This window comes from Sorex fumeus, unplaced genomic scaffold, assembly GCF_029834395.1.
Source record: "Sorex fumeus unplaced genomic scaffold, SorFum_2.1 ptg000007l, whole genome shotgun sequence".
Classification (NCBI taxonomy): domain Eukaryota; kingdom Metazoa; phylum Chordata; class Mammalia; order Eulipotyphla; family Soricidae; genus Sorex; species Sorex fumeus.
Window position 1 is genome coordinate 21,844,938 of NW_026606064.1, and position 24,332 is coordinate 21,869,269.

A 24,332-nucleotide genomic window follows, 5' to 3' on the forward strand; every position below is an offset into this window, starting at 1 on the left:
AGTATCTCGCCCGCACGGCAAAGCCTGGCAAGCTACCTGTGACGTATTCAATATGCCAAACACAGTAACAATAAGTCTCACAATGGAGACGTTACTGCGCCCGCTCAAGCAAATTGATGAACAACGGAAGGACAGTGTGACAGTAAATACTGGGCTATTGTTCTGGACACTAGATCACAGATAATTTGGGCTATTTCAGTTTTCTTTTTCTTTCTTTTCTTCGTTGAGCTGGTCACAAGACTATGGAGGTAGGACCTCTGTGTGTGTGTTTGGTGCAGCTGGACTGCTTTGAAACTGGCGCACGGCCAGTGTGCCTTTACTGTGTTCAGAGCCTGACTGATGCGGAATTCTGTGCCTGGGCCCCACCCCGATCACCTGAGTATAAGTGCTGATGTTTCCCTGTGCTTTCTTCTTAGACATAGTGTATTATATCCTTTGGTCCTTGTGTCCTAGAAGTTACAGACAGAAGACTTTGTTTTCTTTTTCAAGTATTTTTGTTTCTATTGCTACTTTTTGTGGGGAGTGAGGAAAGCCATACCAGACGGTGGTTAAGGCTTTCTCCTGGCTCAGTGCTCAGGGATCTCTCCTAGTGGGGCTCGGGGGAACCATGTAGGGTGCTGGGGATTGAACTCGGGTCTGCCATATGCAAGGCAAACTCCTTCCCCGCTGTCCTCTTTTTCTGGATCCAAGATTTCATTTCCTTGATTAGAACATGCTAAATTTATAGATCTGTATTTAATTGTAAGGGCCAAAAGTGATTTGAAGGCATTTAACGGTTCCGTAGTTGGAATTAAGAGAAAACTGAGATTAGGAATGACATGATAGGACTGCTAAAATTATAAATATTTATAGTTTTGATTGTGCACTTTAAAATTCAGCACAGAGAATTTTTAAATCATTTTCTTGCTTCCTGTATATATTTGACAAACCTCATCTGTTTTCTTTTCCTCCCTTTTCCTGGTTCCTAGGTGCTACTTTTACCGACTGGTTTACTTCTTATGTCAACAATGTTGTATCAGGAGGCTTCCCCATCATCAGAGACCAAATCTTCAGGTACTTCACTTGAGGGTTTTGTCTTTAAATTGTGTGGGTGTTTTGTTTGTCTTGCCCACACCCAGCTGTGCTCAAGGCTTCAGGAGACCATATGGGGTACCAGAGATTGAACCCAGATCAGTTGCATGCAACGCATGCAACTTACCTGCTGTTCTATTGCTCTGACCCCTGAAATTGTTTTAAATTAGAAAAATGTCAGCTACAGATAATGTGATAGTTTCCCAATGTTAATTACAAAGTTGTTTCATTATTTGAAATCTCAATGTTTTTTCTCTTTCAAGCCACAAAAAGAAGAATCTTTACACAGACTGTGTTTTTCTTATTTTTAAAAAGTAAGAAGGAAAAATAATTGTGATTTTAAAAATCAAAGCTGTTTGCTAAGTAATATTTTGCTAACTTAATCTGACAAAAATTTGCAATTTGTTAATGGACTATCAAGGTGTGATACATAGTATTAGAGTTAATAGCAGTTTACAGCAACTTAAGTGACTAAAATAAAGGATTAATTGTATATTCCTAGCTTCTAGAATAAATATGTAATTGCATCTTTATTGTCAACCACTGTTTATTGGCTTTAACTGCATTTTCATTGTCTTAAAAATTTCCTTCGCTTTTTTGTTAATAAGACAAACCCTTTTTCAATTTCCAGATTAATTACTGATTCATTATTAGAGCTACTGATCATTAAATTTCAATTGCTGTTATTACCAAGACCCAGACTCTTCAACATTTATGAGTTTATGTGTAATTCCATGGGTTTTTAAAAAAAAGATTAAACACTGAATCATATTTAAGATTCCAAATATGAAAGTTTTGATCTTAAATTTAAACTGTTCCATGTTGTGCTTTCAATTATTTTTAGAATTGAATTAATCTATATTAAAATGTTAATTTTTTAAAATTTCTTAGATATGTTCATGATCCAGAGTGTGTGGCAACTACTGGGGATATTACCGTTTCAGTTTCCACATCATTTCTGCCAGAACTGAGCTCTGTGCATCCACCCCACTATTTCTTCACCTACAGAATCAGGTGAGGAGTTTTAATGGTATTGCCTGTCAGCTAACAGAAGGGTATTTATGAACAAGATGTTATTGTCTCATTTGAAATGACATCAAACACATTTTGATAGACGGAGCCTTGCTAAAAAGTATGGAGGAATGTACATGGTGGAAAATTTCCCCTGCGTAGTATTTGTAAAGTACCTTGAATTTACATTAACTTCTAAGATATGTAAGAAAATTCTTGAATACACACTGTGCTTAAATTACTGTGCAGGTAGTTAAGTAAATTGGGCTGGTCAATTTTAGTTATCATAAAAACTCCATATTAGCATTGTAAGGCATTCCAAAGCATTGGTATTGATCAAGATAAAATTTATACATTATAAATTTCCTATCTAGCATATTTAGTAAATATGCTTACTATATATCAGACCTGATGATAAATGTAGAATTTTGTTAGAAAATACTAATTAGAAGTTCATGATGCTCTGGTTAAACAATTCCTTGGTATACGTACTCAGGGTCCTTATTTTTGGGATATATTTTTAGATAATAAATGCACATATATATACTGGAATTATTTTATTAGTGCATCCTATCCAGGAAGCATCATGGGATTGCTTTTATTTTGTTTTTGTGCCATAACCTGGCAGTGCTCAGTTTACTCCTGGCTCTGTGCTCAGAGGTCACTCCTGGTGATGCTCAGCAGACCATATGGGGCACGAGGGTTCGAATCAGGGTCTGCCACGTGCAAGCCGAGCATCTTGCTTGCTATACTATCACTTCAGCCCCCAGGAAGCATCCTACTCTTTTAGTTCTGTTTATGGTCGTTGTAGTTGTTTGGTATTTTAATTGTTTTTAGGCAGCTTATTCCAGGGATTAAAATATGCATAAAATAGTAAGAGATATTTCTGCATGCATATGCAGTGTACAAAAATAAAATCAGAGACAGACAGTTGATTCCTAGAATAAAAGGGGGGGAAATAAGAGTATGGGATAGAGTGAGATGTGATCCCATTTCTTACATAGTGACATTTTGTTTTAGGTGCTTTATGAATTAATGGAAAATGGAATGAAGGGTTGCATGGCCTTGAATTAGAAGAATAAGACTGTCAGCTTTTTTCATTGCAGTATGTTTTAGAAATCATTTTGCACACAGATCATTATTTGAGTAGCAAAAATTTGCTGTCATTTTTGGTTTATAAACTTTTCTTGCCTGTTCTGTTGTTGATCCTTACCTTAAAGATCAAGTGTATAAATTAAATGAAAGGGTTTTTATGGGAAAGAAGTTATACTGGTCAAATCCTTTGGGAACTGAATAGAAATAGAAGCTTAACGTGGACTTTGGTTTGGGTTTAATACAGTTTGGAGATTTCTTCCGAATAATGTAGCTTTTAAACAAAAGAAGTCAAAAAGGGTCCTTACCAGTCCTTTCCCTTTTCCAGGATTGAAATGTCAAAGGATGCACTTCCAGAGAAGGCTTGTCAGTTAGATAGTCGCTATTGGAGAATAACAAATGCTAAAGGTGATGTAGAAGAAGTTCAAGGACCAGGAGTAGTTGGTAAGTACCCAAGATTTGGATATTGCTTGCTTCCTAGAGAGAGCATCTAAATTAGATGTTTTTGGAGAGCTTACAGATATCGTGAGCACAGCTTAGAAAGTGCATGTTGTAATTGGTAACTATAGTACTTTGATACATAAATATAAATCTTTAAGCTTATTATTCTCTTGGTTCAGTAGGATAAACATAATTATTCTAAAATTATTGCAAGCTCAGTCAGGTATTGAGTTTTCATTTTACGGATTATCTGGGAATTTTTTTGAATTCTTAATTCTTTCCAGCTAGATAGTTATTCATTACCATAGTCTATAGGATTATAAGACCTAGAGGAAAAGATAAAACACCATAGTTTTTGAAATGTTGGGGAATAAATTAGTGCACAATTTTAGTATTTGGCATTCAGTCAACTCCAGTATGATTTACCGCTGACATTTAAAAATTTGAATTATCTTGTGCACGGCCCCAGGTTCAATATCCAGCATCCCATATGGTCCCTTGAGCACCGCCAGGGCTAACTCCTGAGTGTGGAGCCAGGACTAACCCCTGTGCATTGCCGGGTGTAACCCAAAAAAAAAAAGCAAAAAAAAAAATTTGAATTATCTTAAACCATGTCTCAGATTTCAATTTCTTTAGATTTACTTTAGGATAAAGCATTATATTTGTTACATACTTTCATTATCTAACCTCTGATTATACAGAAATAAGTTTAAAGTTGTTATAATTGATTGCTCTGAAGAGTCATAATATCAGAGTCATCCTGAATTTGATATTAAGAATATTTTATCAAAACTTTATATAAACTCTTCACTGTTGTTTTCAGTTTCCTTTGGTGTAAGAATTTTTTCTTATTGAATGCCATTCTGATTGCACTAAATGCTTAAGATACATCTTCAGTTCTATATTTTAGTCTCTTGCCACTTTATTTTTGGTTTTGGAGTCACCCCTGGCAGTATTCAGGGCTTGCTCCTGGCTCTGTGCTCAGAGAATCATACATGGTCCTGGACTCTTACTGGGGTCAGCTACATGCAAGGCGAGTGCCTTAACCCCTCTCCTTTCTCTCTAGCCCCATCTTTTTTTTTTTTTAAATATTGCCATATTTGTTAGAACTAGTTTTGACAATTTAAAAAAAATTACCCATGTGTTCGAGATGGTATCTGCAGTGTCTCATAACATGCCACATAACAGAATAGGAAATATTCTGTTCAGGGAATTTTTTTAAATCTACTGGTTTTTCTACCCTCCCCCCATCACCACCCCCTCCCCCCCACAAGAATCTGGTGAATAAAAAAACATATATAATATCCTCATTTTCTTCTGTTAGTATTTTGTGATATTTCCTTTTAGACTAGTTTTCTGATTACACATTTATTTTAAATACTTTTGCTGTAAAGTAAAGCAGTTTTATATTTTGGTTTATTGTTAACTGTTTTCTCTGCAGGTGAATTTCCAATTATCAGCCCAGGGCGTGTATATGAATACACAAGTTGTACCACATTCTCTACAACATCAGGATATATGGAGGGATATTATACCTTCCATTTTCTTTGCTTTAAAGACAAGATTTTTAATGTTGCCATTCCCCGATTCCATATGGCATGCCCTACATTTAGAGTGTCTATAGCTCGATTGGTAAGTGAAATTTTTCCCTGGTGGTGATTTACATGTCTTTGTATAATTTTCTGAATAGGGAGTTCTCATAGATTAGCCAAACAGGTGTAAATGGTATTCAGAGAACCCTAGATATTTCTAGGGGAAGAGTCTTAATAATAGGGGTGGGGTAGGAGGCCTTCCTTAAAAAAGGCCCTTTTTGACCTCTTTTGTTTAAAGCCACAGTATTTGGAAGAAATTTCCAAACTGTGTTAAACCCAAATCAAAGTCCACATTAATTTTCTGTTTCTACTCAGTTCCCAAAAAATTTGACCTGACTACCTTGTCTTTCCCATAAAAATGCTTTCATTTAATTGTACAGTTGATCTTTAGAGTAAGTACCAACAACAGAATGGGCAAGAGAAAAGTTTATAAACCAAGATGACAGCAAATTTTTGTTACTCAAATAAAGATCTGTGTGCAAAATGATTTCTAAAACATGGCAGATAAGTGAGGCTCTGTATTTTGCAATCGATCGATCTCTATTGATGTATACTTTTTTCCCTGTTTGTTTTTAGCAGAATATTTTAAAGCAGTTTTAGAGTCAGTGTAAATTTGAGTGAAGGTATAGAAATTTTGCATATGCCCTGTACATGCGTAAGACTCCTTAATTATCAGTATTTCCTACCTGATTAGGACATTTTGTTACAACAGATGTTCTTCAGTGACACTTTAGTTCACAGTTTACTTTAGATTTTTCTCCATGACATGTATTCTTCCTTTTAACATATTTTTCATTGTTTTCAAAATAAATTATTTGGCCTTATGCAAAAAGTCACACTAGATCAGTCATCATTGGCTTCACCATAGTTCATTAAGTCCCCAAAAGCGATTTTTACATTATTTTTGCTGTACTGGCAGTTTTATAAAAACAGTGCCAGTAGGCTTGCTCCTCAATGTTCTCCCTTGAACATGTATCTTGCTTGAACGTTTCTGTGTCTCTTTGCTTGCTTGCTCTTTCAGGTTTGTGGTCTCTTGAACACGGATTCCTTTCCTTCTCTCCCCTCTTCACGTCTAAGTTTCATTTGATAAAAAGCTGTCTTGCTTCACTAAAAATAAAAAAATAAAAAATAAATCCAGTATTCAGTAAAGACCATTACAGAAACCATTACCATTAATGATAGGCATGCTTGTATCAGTTTCTCTTAGGGATCATTTCTGAAGTCATTGAGGTGGGTGTATTTTAAAATCTGGATTTTGGGACTGAGACTTTGGCTCAGGTGGTAGTAGATAGATGTGTGAGGCATGGGTTTAATTTTCAGTGCCACAGTTTTGTTCTCTGCCACCCTCCAACCCCTCCCAAGCTCCAGTATGATCCTAGTAGATCCTGGACATCGCCAGAGTTGGACCAGGACTCTTTTGCACTTATGTTAGCTTCCCAAAATGAAAAGAAATCTTGGTTTTTAGAACTATTTTAATGACATCCTGAGGTAACCTCAATCATAGGGACTATTAAAATGGCTAAATAAAGTGACCAAGTTTTAAGAATGCAATAGGGATAGTATATGAATCACATACCTGGCATACAGTTGAGTCATAGGCGTAGAATATTCATAAAGTGCCCTGTGACTCCTGGAATGCCACAGCCCTCATGGATAGTTCTGAAGTTAGTCTGGGAAGAGGAACATGGTTATGAGTGGATCAGCCTCCCTTTTGGAAAGAGAAGGATGATGAAAACCACCTCAGATCATTGTGCTTGTGGTCTGGTAAAAAGAATCTGCAGTCGGGTTTGCAAGTGAAATTTAGGTTCCTTCGCGTTGCAGAAATGTGCCTTCTGTGCATTTTTAGTACTGAGAACTGGGCAGTTCTTGGAAAAAGGAAACGGAAAATGGATTTTTCTCTTTCAGGCTAGCCCAGTGTGACACTGCTCTCTTCTTATCCTGAAAAGTTAACGTAATTCATCAGTGAAGCCTTTTAGAGTTGGAGTTCTTTTTGTGGGAACATTTTGAAATAGAAATTGAATTTCTCGAATGTTCAGATTTTCAGTTTTACACTTGGGGGTTCTTTGGAGCATAAAATTATTCACAATGTCCCCTTGATCTCCTTTTAATGGCTGCAAAAGCTCTAGTCACACATTCTTTTCTGTTCTTACAATAGTAATTTATACCATCTTTGTGTAATCAGCTTAGGTGGGAGCTTATCACTTTTATTCATACGCAGTGTGCCAAACACAGTAACAGCAAGTCTCACAATGGAGACGTTACTGGATCCACTCGAGCAAATCGATGAACAATGAAAGGACAGTGCAATGCTTAAAGAAATAATTGGTTTTACTGATTTTCCTCTACTGTTGATTCTATGTTTCACTAATTTCTGTAGTTATCTTTGTTTCTTCCCCATGGTATACTTTGGATGTGATTTACTTTTTTTCTGGCTTCTTAAGGTAGAAGTTTACATCTTGATTTTGATTAATTTTATAGTTCACATTATTGTTTTTGATTAATTTCACAGTTGTTTTTATATTACATTTTCATTAAAATTTCAAAATAATTCTCATTTCCCCTGCAGAATTCATTTTGAACATCTAATTTTACTGTAAATGTGTCTGTTTCCAAACCACTGAAGATTTTTTAGTTATCATGGGATTGATTTCTTATTTTGTTGGCATAGACAATTCATTATGCATTTCAATCCATTTAAATGCTTTTTTGTTTGTTTGGTTTGGTTTTTTGGGCCATACCTGGTTGTGCTTAGGGACTACTCCCAACTCAGTGCTCAGTGGTCACTCCCATGGTGCTCAGGGGACCATGCCGTGTTGGGAATCCAATCCAGGGCCTCACACATGCCAGACAAGTGCTCTATCATTGAGTTACATTCCGATCTATCCTTTCAAATGTTTCATGGCGTAGCATTGTGATTTATCTTGATACATGATTCTTGTATATTTGAAAGTAACATAAAGTCTGCCAGTTGGAAGACTAGTATTAGAGAAATGACAGTCATATAACTGACTTTTTGTACGTTTTTCTACTGAGTGGATTTTTTTAGTTTAATCTGTTTTTAATTCTGTCTTTTGTTTCATGTGTTAATTTTTTTTTTGCCCTAGTTCCAGTGTTACGGTTTTGTTCTTGCAGAGCTTCTACACCATCCCTACCCCCAGAGTGCCAGACTCCCTTCCCCTTTATCTCAAGTTCCCTTCTCCACCCCTCATCTCAGAGCCCTCAGATCACACGCAGCTTGCGGTATCTCAGTGTTGTTTCTATTGAGGATTATCTAAGCCCTAGAGTTAGTTCTCTATGCTCTGCAAATGAGTGAGATCGTCTGGTGTCTGTCATTCTTTTTGCCTCACTTCACTTAGCATAGTCTCTTCTGTATGCAGAAAGTTGCACATTTCCTCAAAATGTGGTACCACTCATAGTATCCCATTGTGTGCATAGGCCACAGCTTCTTTATCCACTCATAGGAACATTTTGAAATAGGAATTGAATTTCTCTAATGTTCACATTTTCTGTTTCACTCTTGGGGGTTCTTTTGGGCATAGAATTATTCACAGTATCCCCTTGTGCCCTATTAGGCACACAGGTTGTTTCCTGATCTTGGCTGATTACCAATGCTGTGATAAACATAGGTGTGTATATGTCCTTTTGGATTAAAGTTTTTGTGTACATGGGGTTGATGCCAGGAGTGGAACTGCAGAGTCATGTGGAAGCTGTTCTTAATTTTTGGAGAAATCTCCAGACTGTTTCCAAAGAGGCTGAAGGAACAGTTCCACTGCAGAAGGCTGTGTCTTCTAATCACTGTAGTCGCTTGGGGTCCCCATCACTGGTATATTGTGCATCCTGCCAAACTACTCCTCAGCCCCTGCCTGGTTGGGCTGGTCATGGGAGACAAACACACAAGGACTGTCGAAGCTGGGGTAGCCATCGCTCCCCCACGGTGGCTCCCAGCAAGTGAACCTTTGTTTAAGGTAACAGGGACAGTTAATAAGCACATCAAGATTCAGTAAGTACATGAAGAGCTGAGACCTGGGTATTTCACATAGCAAATCTGCAGGCACCCTTAAAGTATAGAGTAACTTCAAGATCATTTCCTATATAATTTTTGCCCTAGTTGCCCTCCACAGCTAAAAGACCCTAAACTGTTTTATTGTTTGCTTTTCTGGGCACACTTCCTGTGCGCATGTTTGCAGTCACTATTCCTCATCTCTCCTATTCTTTCCTGCTCTCCTGTACTTTCCTGGGTGCATGTTTGCAACTTCATTCTATTCTAAGGCCTAAACTACTTCACCCAGGGGAATCTCCCAATCTTGGAATTTTTTGTCAGGGGGATGATTTCTCACACATTAGCAGCAGAGGAAAGTTCGTTTTTTGTTGCAAGCCACTCAGTAGCAGATGATCAAGTGTCAGGCGCAATTTGCGCTTGCGATAGCAAGGCAGTCTAACCTATTCCGGTGCTCTCTTCTCCATGAGACAAGCCATTATATAGACTTCAACAGCATTAAAAAATAGTTCCTCGTTTTCTGGCAAACCACATCCTTGCCAGCATTTATTGTTTCTGGCCTTTGTGATATAGACCATCTCACTAGTGTGAGGTGATGTCCTGTTGTCATTTTGATTGCATTTCCCTGATAGTGACTGAGCATTTTTTCATATGCCTGTCAGCTGTCTTTATGTTATCTTTGCCAAATAGCCTGTTCATCTCCTCTCCCCTCCCCCCTTTTTTTTTGATGGGGTTATTTTTGTTGTTGTTGAGCTTTGAGATTGCTTTTTATCTTCAGTATTAGCCCTTTGATGTGTGATACACAAACATGTTCCCCCATTCAGTGGGGTATCTTTTTATTTAGGCTCCATTTCTCTTGCATTGCAGAATTATTGTTTGTTTGTTTGTTTGTTTATTTATTTTGAATTAACCCCATTTGCTTACCTTTGCTTTTGTTTTCTTTGCCAATGCGGTCATATCATTTGAAGACTCCTCCGAGGTCAAGATCTTAGAGTCCTGCCTGTGTTTTCCTCGTTGTATAGAAACAGGTTTGATACCAAGGTCTTTAATCCATTGACTCACCCTTTGTTTATGTTGAGATAGAGGTCCAATTTAATTTCTTTGGCTATTCAGTTTTTAGAGCACCATTTGTTGGAGTGGGTATCCTTGCTTCATTTCATACACCTAATCCCTTGGTTGTAAATTCACTGCCCATATATTCTGAGGGTTTGTATCTGGGCTCTCAGTTCGATTCCATTGATTTGCGGGTCTGTCTTTGTTCCAGTACCATGCAGTTTTTAGTACTGTGGCGCTAAAGTAAAGATTAAAGTCTGGGAATACAGTACTTTCCATATTCTTTTTTCTTAGGATTGCTTTGGTCATTATGGGAGTTTTGTGGTTTCGTATAAATTTTAGAAGTATTTGTTTTATGTCCTTGAAAAATGCTGTGGGAAATTTTGGTGGGGATTGCATTGCATCTGTAAATTACTTTGGGTAGGGTTTTCATTTTAACAGTTTTGATTTTTTTTCAATCCATGAACAAGAAGTAGGTTTTCTTTACCTAGTGTGTTATTTATATCAGAGGCGATTTATAATTTTCACTAAATTATAGGTCTTTCTCCTCCTTTATTAAGTTGGTTACGAGATACTTGAGTTTTTGAGGACATGATTATAAATTGGATAGTTTTAACATTTAAAAAAATATATACACATATATGTATTTTTTTGGCTTACCATACTATTAATGATGGTTTCTCACACACATAATTCTGACATCACACTCATCACCAGTGTACCCATCTCACTCCCCCAAGGACATCATGCCTAAATTGGATAGTTTTGAATTTTTTTTCTCTTTTGCATCATTGTTACATAAAATAATACAATAGATTTCTGTGTAAAAATCTTTATAGCCTTAGTATATAAGTTTATTGTTTCTACAAGTTTTCACTGAAGTCCTTAGGGTTTTCTGTGTATAATACCATGCCATTTGCAAATAGTGATAATTTAATTTCTTCTTTACCAATTTGAATTCTCTTGACTTCCTTTCTTATCTAAATTCTGTGGCAAGGACTTCCCATACTAAGTTGAATAGTAGTGGTGAAAGTATAAATCCTTTCCTTGTGCCTGATCAGAGAGGGAAGTTTTTCCCCATTAAGGATATTAGCTGTGAGTTTATTGTATATGAATGATCTTTACAATATTGAGATAAGTTCCTTCAGTGTTCATTTTGCTGAATGTTTTCACTATGAATGCTTCTTACCTCTTTACAAATGCTTTCTCTTAGCATCTGTAGAGATAATTTTATGGCATATGTCTCATTTTATTAAAGTGGTATATCACATTAATTGATTTGCAGATATTGAACCATCCTTGCAGCCAGCATGATCATGATATGTGTTTTGCTTAAGACATTGTTGCATTTGATTCACTAGGAGTTTATTGAGGATCTTGACATCTGTTCATCAGGGATATTAATCTATGTATATATGTATATGTATACACATATGTACGTGTGTGTATACATATACATATATGTGTGTGTGTTTTCTGTTAGCTTTTGCCATCAAAGTGATATTAGTCTCTTTTTTTTTTTTTTTTTTTTTGCTGGGGGTGGGCTACACCCAGCAATGCTCAGGGGTTACTCCTGGCTCTTCACTCAGGAATCACTCTTGGCAGTGCTCAGGGGACCAAATGGGATGCCAGGGATTGAACCCAGGTCAGCTGCATGCAAGGCAAGTACCCTACATGATGTACTTTCACTCTGGCCCCTGATGTTAGTCTCTTAAATATTGATAAGTCTTACTCTGCTTTCTGGAAGAGCTTGAGGAACATGGGTATTTCTTTGAGAATTTGGAAGAACTCTTTCTGAACCCCTCTGTTTCTAGACTTTGTTTTTGGGGAGATTTTTAATTAGTATCCTGATTTCTCTGATGGTAATTGGTATAGTCAGATGTTCCTGCTTCCTCTTGGCTTAGTCTTGGGTGGATTTTGTTTGTTTTGCTTTTCCTTTTTCCTTTTGGATTTCGGGTAACACCCAGCTATGCTCAAGGTTTACTCCTGGCTCTGTGCTCAGGGATCACTCCTGGCAGGGCTGGGAGACTATATTGGGTGCTGGGAATCAAACCCAGATTGGCTGCATGCAAGGCAAATGCCCTACCCTTCTACAGTCTCACAAGCCTCAGTCTTGGGAGGTTTAAGACTAGAAATTTGTTTACCTAGATTCTTCAGTTTAGTAGTATAACATCCTTTGTAGTGATCCTTCTTTTTCTCCCTCTCCCTTCCTCTCTCTCCCTTTCTCTCCTCCTTCCCTCTCCCTCTCTTCCTCTCTCTCTCCCTCCATGCAAGGCAGAAGTTCCATAACCACTGTCTCTGGACCCCTAGTTTGTAGTAATCTCATACACTCTTGTACTTTTGGTGTGTCTGTTGTAACTTCTCCTGTTTCAGTTCTGATCTGATTAGAGTTTTCTGTCTCTTAACTTTGTGAGTCTAGCCATGGTTCATTCTTACTGATTCTTTAAAACAACTCTTGGTATTATTCATCTTATTTATTGTTGTTGATTTTTATATTATTGACTTCCACTAAGATTTTTTCCCCTCCTTTTTTTTTTTTTTTTTTTTTTTTTGCTTTTTGGGTCACACCTGGCAATGCATAGGGGTTACTCCTGGCTCTGCACTCAGGAGTTACTCCTGGTGGTGCTCAGAGGACCACATGGGATGTTAGGAATTGAACCCGGGTCAGCTGTGTGCAAGGCATACGCCCTACCCACTGTGCTATCTCTCCAGCCCCTCCTTCTTTCTTTAGACTCCATTTTTTGTTCTTTTTTTCTAGAGGTGTGAGGTTTACTCATTCACTTGCTTCTTTTCTTATTTCCCTATGAATGCCCAGATGTTAGGAGCTTCCCTTTTAGTATAGCTTTTACTGTGTCCCATAAGGTCTGGTAGCTCATGTCTTCATTCTTGTCATCCAAGAATCTCTTTATTTCATTTTTAACTTCTCTTCTACCCAATGGTTGTTCAGTAGTGTGTTCAACTTCAAGTGCCTGAGTTTTTTCTAACTTTCTTTTGTAGTTTATTTCCAGCTCCAGAGCATTGAAATATAATGTCAAGGAAACTTGACATTACTTCTCTTTTCTTGAATCTTTTAAAAAGCTTGTTTTATGTTCCAGCATGTGGTATATTCTTGAGAATGATCTAGCTATATTAGAAAATAATGTATGCTCAGCTTTTGCTGCATGCTGGTCTCTGTATATGTCTATTAAGCCCGCCTCTTCCTACTTTTCCTTTAAAACTACTGTTTCCTTGTTGATTCTTTGGTTGATCTATTCATTGGTAAGAACGTGGTATTAAAATCTCTTACTGCTGTTGTTTTGCTCGTCATGTTTTCCTTCAGGGCTGCTAGTAATTGTCTTAAGTATATTAATGGCCATTTGGTGTATATGTTAATGGTTGTTAAATTTTTTTAGTGTATAGATCCTTTTGCTTATTATATAGTGTCCATTTTCATCTTTCATTACCTTTTTTACATTGAATTTTATATATGTGTATATATATATATGCCTTTATGAATGCTTTTTAGCCTTTCACTTTGGATCACATGTTCATATTCATACTTCTTACTCAAGGATCACTGCCGGTGGAGCTTGGGGGACCCTATATGGTGTCAGGGATCAAACCCTAGTTAGTACATTGGTCAAGCCACTCTGCCACTGTACTATCTTTCTGGCCTGAGATTGGTGTGTTCAGGCCATAGACATTAAAATTATTGAAAGGAACTTAATAATGTCATCTTTTGTATGGAGTTGGGATATTTCTATATGTAGCCGTGTTTCCTTAGTTTTTTTTTTTTTAATGAGATATTTGGTGTCTCTTGCAGGGCTGGTTTAGTGACCAAGAACTTCTCTAGCTATTCTTTGTCAGTGGAATTTTATATTGCACCATTAAATTTGAACAGTAAATTAGCTGGATGAATTATTTATTTGGATGCCTGTTTTATTCAGTGTGTTAAAGATAACATACCATTTCCTTTCTGGCCTGTAGGGTTTTATTCAAAATATTTGCTGTGATTTTTTATTTTTAATTGAAACACCATGAATTGCAAAGTTTCAAATATATTCACAATGGAGTTTCAGGTGGACAGTGCTCCAACACCAATCCTGTCACCCTTGTCCCCATCAGTATCCCAGTTTCCCTTCTGCCCCTCAGCTTGCCTCTGTCCCCTGTGATTTTTTTTTTTTAATGAAGATTCCCCTATAGGTAATACTTGATTTTGTTCTTGCTTTTCTCAGGATAGTATCTTTAGCTTGTGCTGTTTTAATTTTGTTGTGTTTTGGTATTTTTCTTCTTGGGTTTTTTTCCTGATTGGTACTTTCTGCTTCTCTGGATCTGGGAATCTAAGTTTATATATATATATATGGGCTGGAGCGATAGCACAGCGCTAGGGCATTTGCCTTGCACGCAGCCAACATGGCCGACCCAAGTTCGATTCCTCTGCCCCTCTCGGAGAGCCCGGCAAGCTACCGAGAGTATCTCGCCTGCACAGCAGAGCCTGGCAAGCTCCCCGTGAAGTATTTGATATGCCAAACACAGTAACAACAAAGTCTCCAATGGAGACGTTACTGGGCCCGCTCGAGCAAATCGATGAACAATGGGAGGACAGTGACAGTGATATAATTGAATCACGGTGAGATACAGTTACAAAATTTTTCATGATTGGGTTTCAGCCACAGAATATTCCAACACTGACTCTTCACTCAGTTGATCTTTAGATTGGGTGAGGTTTTCAGCTATGATTTTTTTTTTCCACAAAATTTCTTCTGTTGTCTCTTTCCTCTCCTTCTGGTGCTGCATAATTTAGATGTCATTTCTCTTCACGCTGGCTCATAGATCTCTGACATTTTCTTTTTTTGTTTGTTTTTGTTTGTTTTTCAGTTGTACATATTAATGTACCATATTTGATTGATTTACAAACTTTGGAAACAGTAAAAAATGTAGAATAGCTGTTTCTCCTCATGACTTAAAAATCAGTACAAAACAAACAGCAAATCCAAGTTAATATCAAGATAAATATTGAAATATGCTTTCTTCTATATGTCTGACATTTTTTAAAATTTTTTTGTGTGGTCAGCATGGATTCACTCCTATGCTTCTGCCATTCTGCTGCTTATTCCTTCTGTTGCATTTTTGTTTTTACTTTGTTCTTAAGACAGACAATTTCTGATTGTATTCTCCTCACTTGTTCCCTGTTGGAACTCTGTTGTTACAGTTCAGTGGTGAAGCCTAAACTGCAGGCTCCCTTTGAAATCATCCTGATTAGATAGGACTTCTTTGCTGGAGGTCTTCCCAAGGCTCCTGTATTGCTCCATAGTGCGTGCAGATTCCTCTACTACTTCTGCTGTGTCTGATGCTTTGGCTGCTTCTCCAGAATGGGGTGGGGGTTGGCACACGGGAGCACAGGGAGCCCGGGGAGCTCCTTATCCGAGAGGGGGTGGGTGGGGACCTGCTCCCACTGCTCTGTGCCTTGAGGCAAGAGCTACTTCTCTCGGGGAGGTTTAGTTGGAGATGTTGGAATTTCTTTTTCATATATTTTGAATATCTGTAATTAATCTGCAAGTATGCCTAGGATTGTTGTCTTTTAATGATTTTTTAAAAAATAAAATTTCTTAAAATAATCCTTGTTTTAAAATGCCGTATGTTCCTGACCAGAGAGAGATTGAAGCCTTTTAGGTTTGGGCAGGCAATCCAGTTACACTGAATTTACTTTGACCCTTGTGAGGACTTTCTAATGTTTGTTAGTTTGCCGTAGTTTTTACTAAAGAACTGTGGTTTCCAAACATTTCAGTCTATGACCTCCTTTAAGCTGTGGAAGTTATTGAGAACTCCAAAGAACTATTGCTTATGTGGATTATTTCTGTATATGTCATGTTGGATATTAAAACTGAAACATTTTAGGAGCCCTCCAGAGAGACAGTGCAGGGATTAAGGTGCTTGCTGTATATGCAGCAACCCTGGTTCAATCTTCCATACCATATATGGTCCCCCAGACCCAACCAGGAGTGACTTCAGAGCACAGGACCTGGAGTCTGCCCTAAGCACAACTGAGTATGGCTTGAAAACAAAACAAAATAAAACAAAGGAAAAGACTGAGAAGTTTAATACATGTAAGTTAACTATTTTTATTAAAGTTTTAATTTTACAATTTTTTTATTACAGCAATACTCATTACATATTCAACCCTCACCTAATGGTTGTCACGTACTGAGTTTACATTTCCTCTCAAACACGAAAAAAAAAATTTTTTTTTGGTAGGAGCACTGCTATTTATTTAGCCACTGATTAGCTGATTGGGCATGAACTCCACCTTAATTTTTAAAATTTTTTTTTTAATATTTATTGAATCACTGTGGGAAAAGTTACAAAGCTTTCAGGTTTAAGTCTCGGTCATACAATGATCAGACACCTTTCCCTTCACCAGTACTCATTTTTCACCACCAAGATCCCCACTATACCCCCCTCCCACCCCTTCCAATGCCTGTGAGGCAGATGAAGTCCACTTAACTCTTCTCTACATTAATTACATTCATTATTTGGACAAAAGATGCACCATTATTGTTTAGAATTTCCCCCCAAACAATCAGAGTTGCTGAAAAGGCATTGTGAAATATTTTTTTTTCTTTAGCTGGTTATGAGAATCATATAATGTCATATAAGGATTTTGGATTTCTGCAAAGAGCCAGATCATTACGAGATTGGTTTCTGTGCATCTGGTGTTATGGCCGTGCCAGAGAGCCGCTCATGGGGGTAACTCGTGACCTCGGTAGGGCATGAAGGACGTGCTGGTACCGCCCCCTTTCCCATGAGACTGCAGTTGCCCCGTCACCGTCGGCTCATACCTAGCTTTCCTATAAGCTCTGAGGCAGTGGCCACCTTGCTGCCTGTGGGGGGAGGGGAGGCGGAAGGGAGCAACACCCTTTCCCTCCTGGAGAGGCATGGCGCCATAGTTTAACACATGGTCCATTCACTTTTCTTTTGCAAGCTGCTGGGCTATGGAGTAAGTCCTTTTGCCTCTGGAGCCATGGCCATGCCAGAGAGCCGCTTGTGGGGGGCAACTCGTGACCTCGGTAGGGCATGAAGGACGAGCTGATACTGCCCTCCTTCCAATGAGACTGCAGTTGCCATGTCACCGCCTGCTTATACCTGGCTTTCCAATAAGCTCTGAGCCGGCGGCCACCTTGTATGCAGTCCAGATGCATTTCTGCCAAAAGCCACTGGGTTTCAAGATTTTTTTCTGAGTCTCCAGTATCACGGCCATTAATCAGCTTAATCAGGAGCCAGAGAGGCCGTTTGTAGGCAGCGACTTGGGTCTCATTGGGATGGGGAGAAAGAGTCGGCTCCACCCCCATGTGGTGAGGCCCCGTGTGTCTCGTCACTGCAGGCCCAAACCTGACTGTCCAGTGGCCTCTGGAGGATGGTGGTCACCAGGCCGCCAGGGGGAACAGGCCAAGGCACGAAACCTATTCCCACCTGCAGTGGCCCAGTGCCAGTAACCTACTGCAGGAACAGGACACATTTCTGCCAAAAGCCTTTGGGTTCTGAGATTCGTTTGAGTCTCTGGGATCATGGCCATTAAGCAGTTCGATAAGGAACCAGAGAGGCCATGCCTCCAATTATATAGCTGAGCCAGAGGTGGTTTGTGGGTGTGTCTCCCACATGCCTAACTTTTGGCCGTTTACTTTCTTGGTAAACTTTGCCCCAAGTTTTTGGGGTCTGGCCAAAGGCACAGCAGCAATTTTGGGATATCTGAAAGTCTGACATTGCCATCAGGTGCTGATGCACTTACCTCACAGGTACAGATTGACCTTCTGGTGGCACCATACCCCCACGAGAAAATTTTTTAAGGGAGAAAAACAGTTTCTATAAGACAGAGCATAATAAAGACATGCTCTGTCTTATGGAAACTGTTTTTCTCCCTTAAAATTTTTTTTATTAATCTTTTTTATTATAGTTCAGGCAACATGGTTACAATGGTGTTAAAGTTTATGTTATTGTACACAGCTACTGTACCCAGCACCACCACCAAAATGCCTGTGAGTCTTTACCACTGTCTTATGTCACCTGTAATCTGGTCTTCATTTACACTATCCCTCCCCCACTTCTTGTTACTCAGTTTTGTGATCCAGGGCCCATAATTTGTTTGAAACTGTCAGTCCCCATATTTTGACTTTCTCTATACCATAGATGAATAAGATCATTGGTACTTGTCCTTCTGACGTATTTTGCCTAACATAATACCTTCTAGTTTAGAGCTGCATAGTATTCTGTTATGTATGTGTGTGTATATATATATCTGTATATACATATATATATACACACACACACACACACACACCATAACTTCTTTATCATTCATCTGTCATTGGACATTTGGGCTGGACACTTTTTTGCTAAGGATAAGAAATCAATAAAAATGAAAATTTGAGATTTCTCATCAACATTGTTTGTGTTTTCTCTTTAACTATTAGTCTTGATATATAAGTTAAGTTGTTCTTGTTTTCTTTTCTAAACACCATATGATTAATAGGTTTAATTCTTTCATTGGTTTTATACTTTGATTTCACTTACCATTTGTTTGGTTGATCTTTTACTTGTAACTTGTAACTGGATTTTTGTTGTTGGTTAGAGACTCTGCTGACTTGTATATTTCCAGTCTTGTCTCTCTTTTCTTTCTCTGTTCTGCTTCGTAATTTTTTCCTCATTGTGGAAGAAGTTCTGTTGAATTTTACAGCCTTTATTCCCTAGTTTAAAAAAAAAATCCAAAAATGAAAATAACATTGGGCCGGGGAAATAAGTCAGAGACTGGAGTTTATGCCTGGTTGTGCTCTGCCCAGAGTTCCAGCTCAGCACAGCATGTTCCTCACCCCCTTCACTGGCAGCTAAACCCCTGTGACCCCTGAGCACTCACAGTGGCCCTGGGGACTCCCAGCATCCACCAAGCCCTAGCCCCAGTGCATCCTCAGACCAGACCATAGAATGTGATTGTCAGGACTTGCCCAGCTGGGCTCACCATAGCCAGGAGTGGACCCTGTGCTGGAGATGCCGCCCTCAAAAAGAATGTTTTAAGGCATTTATGTATATTGTTTCAGCACTTGTTAGTAGTATGCTAACTCAAAGCACCATTCATTTGACAGATTCTAAAGAGCATTTCCTTTCTTCCACATTACTATTCAACAGAGATTTATTAACTTACCTATTAGGTACTGTGGGAAAAGCAGTGAAAAATACAATCAGATCTCTACCTTGGAACTCATATTCTAGTGGGAGAAGACAAAGTATGGCAATTAGTACATGCTTAGTAATAAACAAGTGCTCTGGATAAAAATCAGAGCAAAGAGGTCATACCTGATTGTAATTTCCTCTCTGTTTTTGTTTATTTGGTTTTTCATATGGCTGGCACCAAACTCAGGACCTCACACATGCAGACTTGTGCTCTGCTGGTGAGCCACAGTCCTGGCCCTGCATTCTTCTTCCTGTGAGCTTGTAAATCAGTAAATCTTGTCAATCTACTTCAGTGATCTAAGTTCAGTAACATTTCGTGTGGGATGCGTAGGTATAGCGCATTTGTAGCCTTGTAGTAATTACAGACTGCCATGTAAAAAATAAGTACTATCTTACCAAATATTTTCACCACTAAAATTATACTAAGTAGTTTTTAACTGTGATAGAATATGTAGTATAGAATCTTGTATTAGCTTGTGCGTTATGCAGAGGTCTATAAAGGTTCTATAAAGGTTCATATTTTACATGTCTGGTGGTTTAGATTCTAGTTGAATGAAAATTTGCATCAAGGGAAGATAAAACTGATGGAAATTCTTAGGAGAAACTTTTTTGTTGTTGTTGGGGTTTTTTTTTTTTTTTTGCATTCTAGGAAATGGGTCCTGATGAGTATGAAGAAATGGAAGAGGAAGAAGAGGAGGAGGAGGAGGAAGATGATGACGATGATTCCGCTGATATGGACGAATCAGATGAAGATGAGGAAGAGGAGAGAAGGAGAAGAGTCTTCGATGTTCCCATTCGCAGGCGTCGCTGCTCTCGCCTCTTCTAGCTTCATGCTGCTGGAAGCGCTGAATGATTCCAGCCTGTTAAATAGATTTCCGAATAATGTAAATAACTAAATTGTTCTCAGCATATAGCAGGAAAACTAGCATGAAATATTGTTCCAGGCCTTGGGTTCTATGCGACACTTTTTAGGAATTGGGTTCTTTTGGTTTTGCTTTGTATTTTTGAGATGAGGAATTGGAATTCTTTCTTTTTCTTTCCTGGAAGTCAATGAGATAATAGGTCTCTAGCTAAGGAATAGACATTTCTTTGTTTTAAAATATTTTATACTTACTTTATAGTTGGAAATGGGAGGAAATTGTTCTGAATAAGGATTTAAAATGTAGCAGCAATACCTATACAAGGATAGAGAAAAACTATGTGACTGAATGATTCTGTACAAAGACTTCTTGCAGTTGTGAGTTATTTAGAAATGAAAAGAATTTTTAATTAGGCTAATCCATTTAGTGATTCCTATATATTTTTTACTCACAGGGGACTTATTGACTAAATAACTTGAATGCTAGTTGTTTGTCCTTTCTTAGACAATCTATCCTTGAATTAAAAAATTTCATCACCACAACCTTGAATTTAGGGTCGGCATCACTATGACCTTGATCTTGAATTTAGTCTTCAACTCTCCTGACCTTTAAAGTCTTCGCACTATGACCTTGAATTTTAAGTGCTTTAATACTACGATCTTTATCATATTGTTCACAGATGTATCATTTTTGAAATGTAGTGTGTAAAAGTATGTGTTGTATTATTTATTAACAAAAGATTCTTCACAATGTCTCATATAGTCAAAATTTGTAAATACTGCTTCTGTTTTGTTTCTCCTTTATACACTTGACTGTCTAACTTTGTGATAAGTGACATGAGTTTTATGTTAAGATTTAGTATGTTTTCCTGAAAAATGAATTTTTCCCTCCTGTAATTATATAATTGAGAGTTTGGAATGAAACGCCTTTCAGGTGTCAAAAGCTCACATTTTAAAAACAAATTTTGGTTCTGATTTTGTATTTTGTGTGGCTTCCTATTTTCCATAAACTAATATTAGTAGTCAGCTTTTGTTGGTAAGCAGGTAAACGAGATCCTTACTCATTGACCTGTTACCCGAGTCTCTTATAGTCATTTGTTGGCTTCACTAACACATTACCTTGCAGACCTTTGTTTTCCTGAAGATTAATTTTTTTATCAGGGAAATTGAACAAAGCAGGGGTGAACACAAGCTTTAGCAACTGTCATCAGGGACCATGAAGGCTGACATCCTTTTCTATTGGTATAAGTCAAAATTTCCAGAGCAGAGTTAGTAGTTTTACCTAGCTTTTATTCATTTGTTTATTATTACTTTTTGTGTGCCAAGGACCAAACTTAGATCTCATGTATATAAGCTATGTGTTTGACTGCTGAGATATACCCCCACTCCCTACTTATTTTTAAAAATGGGTTATTTTCTGGTTGCCAAATCGCTCTCAAGCCTAGCTCTCCCTATATTTAATCAACACATATTTCCAAAAGGTGTGCTTTTACTACAAGAGTAGTTTAAAATGCACTTTAGCTGAAGATAAATCTGCCCTTAGTTTTCCTTGCTATTTTTATTCTGTAATCTGGAGGACCTTTTGGCTCTCAGTTTTTCATGATGCCCCAAGTCTCTGTATCCATCCAAACCTTGCTTATCAGAATGCTTCAAGCTAGTTTATCCTCTCATCAAAATTTATATTCCCTTCTGTGTTATAAGAATGGCCTGTAGTTTGTACTTAGATTTATTTAGTTGATAATAATCTTGAATATTATTTCATTGGAAAGATCATGTCACCTATGAAAGGGATTGAGAGGCTGGCTAGCATTTACTTTGGGTGGGTGAAGTCCATTTCCCTTTCTGAGGTTTCTTGAGAATATCACCTTAAAATGAGTTTATGCTGCATGTTAAATTGTTATTCCTTTGTTGAAAGCTGATGTGTCCTTATGATTCAGATAATTATAAAAAATAGTTTAGGGGCTGGAGCAATAGCACAGCAGGTAGGGCGTTTGCTTTGCACGCGGCCGACCTGGGTTCGATTCCCAGCATCCCATATGGTCCCCTGAGCACCACCAGGGGTAATTCCTGAGTGCAGAGCCAGGAGTAACCCCTGTGCATCGCCAGGTGTGGCCCCCCCAAAAAAATAGTTTAAATTTGGGTTAGGGATTTGTTTTTCTCATGAAAAACCACAGGCAACTAATTTATCTAACATGATGCTACAGTGGTGTCAGCATTCCAAATTTTTTTCATTATTCTTTTCTTCCATCCTGAATACAAGATTCATCTTAAATCTCACTTCATGCTTGCCAGCTGATGGTTGCAGTCCTGTTCTAGGGAAGGATAGTGAAAGTCAAGAGTCAGACATAAAATTGGCGAGGCAATAGAGTAGTAGATAGCCACTCTGTGAAGGAAGTAGGAAAGGGGCAGGATGCAGAAATTTGTATGGAAACCTACTATGAAAGAACAATATTGGGAAAATAAGATACAGTAGACCTAAGTGAGGGCGGTAAGCATTACAGGTAAAGTGAGGAGGGAATGAACTTCAAATACCAAAAGGTAACAGTGGGTGGGAGTTAGATGGGAGAAAGTAGGACAGAATTGATTCCCAGTTTCCTTAATTTACCAAAAAAATAAAGGAACCCCATGCCCCTGCAGCCAAATCCCAAAAAACACCACAGTAAAAGTAGTTGAATTGTAGATATAAGCAGATAGGCGTTAGACACCTCTCACAAGATGTAGGGCATTTGTGTGAGCCGCTAGTTGGGAAGTTTGAATATGAAAACCAAGGGTGAGATAAGGTTTTACAAATTTGATTTGCAGATAACCAACAAACATATCTCCCTAAGCGGGGAACACTAGATCTTGCGAGCGGGGGGGGGGGGGGGGGGGGCGCAGGGGGGAATGGGGGTAGAGAGCTTTCAAAGCCCAAGATTTCTTGGTAAAACTTGAGAGCCCAAAGACCCAGATGTGAAACCAAGACAGCAGAATGACAAAATCCAAGAGTTTCAAAGGGGTAGTGAGTTAATAGGATGTGTAAAAAGTAGTGGAAGTGAAAGAGCATGTAAACAAGCCTTCACACGAAGTCAGTATTAAATATTTTACTAGACACTTTTTATCAAAGCAAGTGCTGAATTTAGACTCATGGTATACAGAGAAGATTCAGGCATCACCAAATGTAAACCATCTCCTGACATCCCAAAGCCATCAAAGAATGTTGGTAGATGGCATATGTCTTAATCAGTGATATGATTTCCACCCTCACTCTAGTTCATTGTGATTGCTCAAGCTGGGACTTTTATCTCCTGTTTTTCTCCCCTTCTGTTTCAGCATAACCAGTCCAGGGAGGACCTTCTGTACTGAGTAACAGAGTGTCTCCTGGCCTCCACAGAAGTCAGTCTTTTGGACTGAAAGACTGTCCTCCGAGTATTCTGGTGTACTCTTCGGTCTGTTCCCTATTCTCTTCCCACGGTACTCTTTAAGAGGGGGTGGGATGGAAACTTCCAATTGTACCCTCAAAGGAAAAGAATCTAAATGATGGTTCTGGTCCTAGACCAGCCTATGTGAGTTTTTAAATTCATACTGAGGTTAGCTTTGCTCCAAACAAGTCACAAGGCACAGATATGACTGACAGGAGGGTAGTAGGGACCCCAAGAATAGAAAGGAGCCTTGGGGCTGCCTAATCTGACAGCAGAGACAAGCGGGAGCTTGGCAGAGCCCCCAGACATTTGAGTAACTTGTAATTTTTTTTTAAGTAGGGAAAACCAAAAGTGTTAGTTTCATTTTCTAATTTTTTGATAACAAATTTGAGGACACCATGCTGATCCAAGATCTGAAAGGTCTTAATATCTTCACAATAGTTAAGGCTGTGGCTCTTCTCTGAATCTGGAGTGGGAACTTTCATCACTTTGAGTATAGTCGATGTCCATTTCCCTGATCAGGGCTGACTGCTGTGGTCATTGCCACAGAGAGCACGAAGCTACTGGGTTTTGTACTGTCAAAGTGAAAACTAGCAACTGCACACCCAGCCCTGCTG

At 38.4% G+C, this 24,332-nt stretch overlaps 1 protein-coding gene and 1 non-coding gene across 3 annotated transcripts in view; both read left to right on the forward strand.

The window, feature by feature from the left end:
- The window catches only part of FBXO3 (F-box protein 3), a 48,078-nt gene extending 26,786 nt beyond the window's left edge, over positions 1-21,292 (forward strand). Inside the window, exons 7-12 of one of the 2 annotated variants that reach the window (XM_056135507.1) lie at positions 969-1,053; positions 1,963-2,085; positions 3,503-3,618; positions 5,057-5,247; positions 10,173-10,232; positions 20,108-20,244. In XM_056135507.1, coding sequence (XP_055991482.1) covers positions 969-1,053; positions 1,963-2,085; positions 3,503-3,618; positions 5,057-5,247; positions 10,173-10,196 — 539 coding nt within the window. In that variant the 3' untranslated portion in view covers positions 10,197-10,232; positions 20,108-20,244. Of the gene's footprint in view, positions 1-968; positions 1,054-1,962; positions 2,086-3,502; positions 3,619-5,056; positions 5,248-10,172; positions 10,233-20,107 lie in introns of both variants that reach the window. The other variant, XM_056135500.1, reaches the window with a different exon arrangement.
- Positions 9,580-9,701, forward strand: LOC130017279 (small nucleolar RNA SNORA28). Its single transcript, XR_008791374.1, has one exon. It is a non-coding gene; the product is annotated as a small nucleolar RNA SNORA28 (small nucleolar RNA).
- Positions 21,293-24,332: the final 3,040 nt, after the last annotated feature.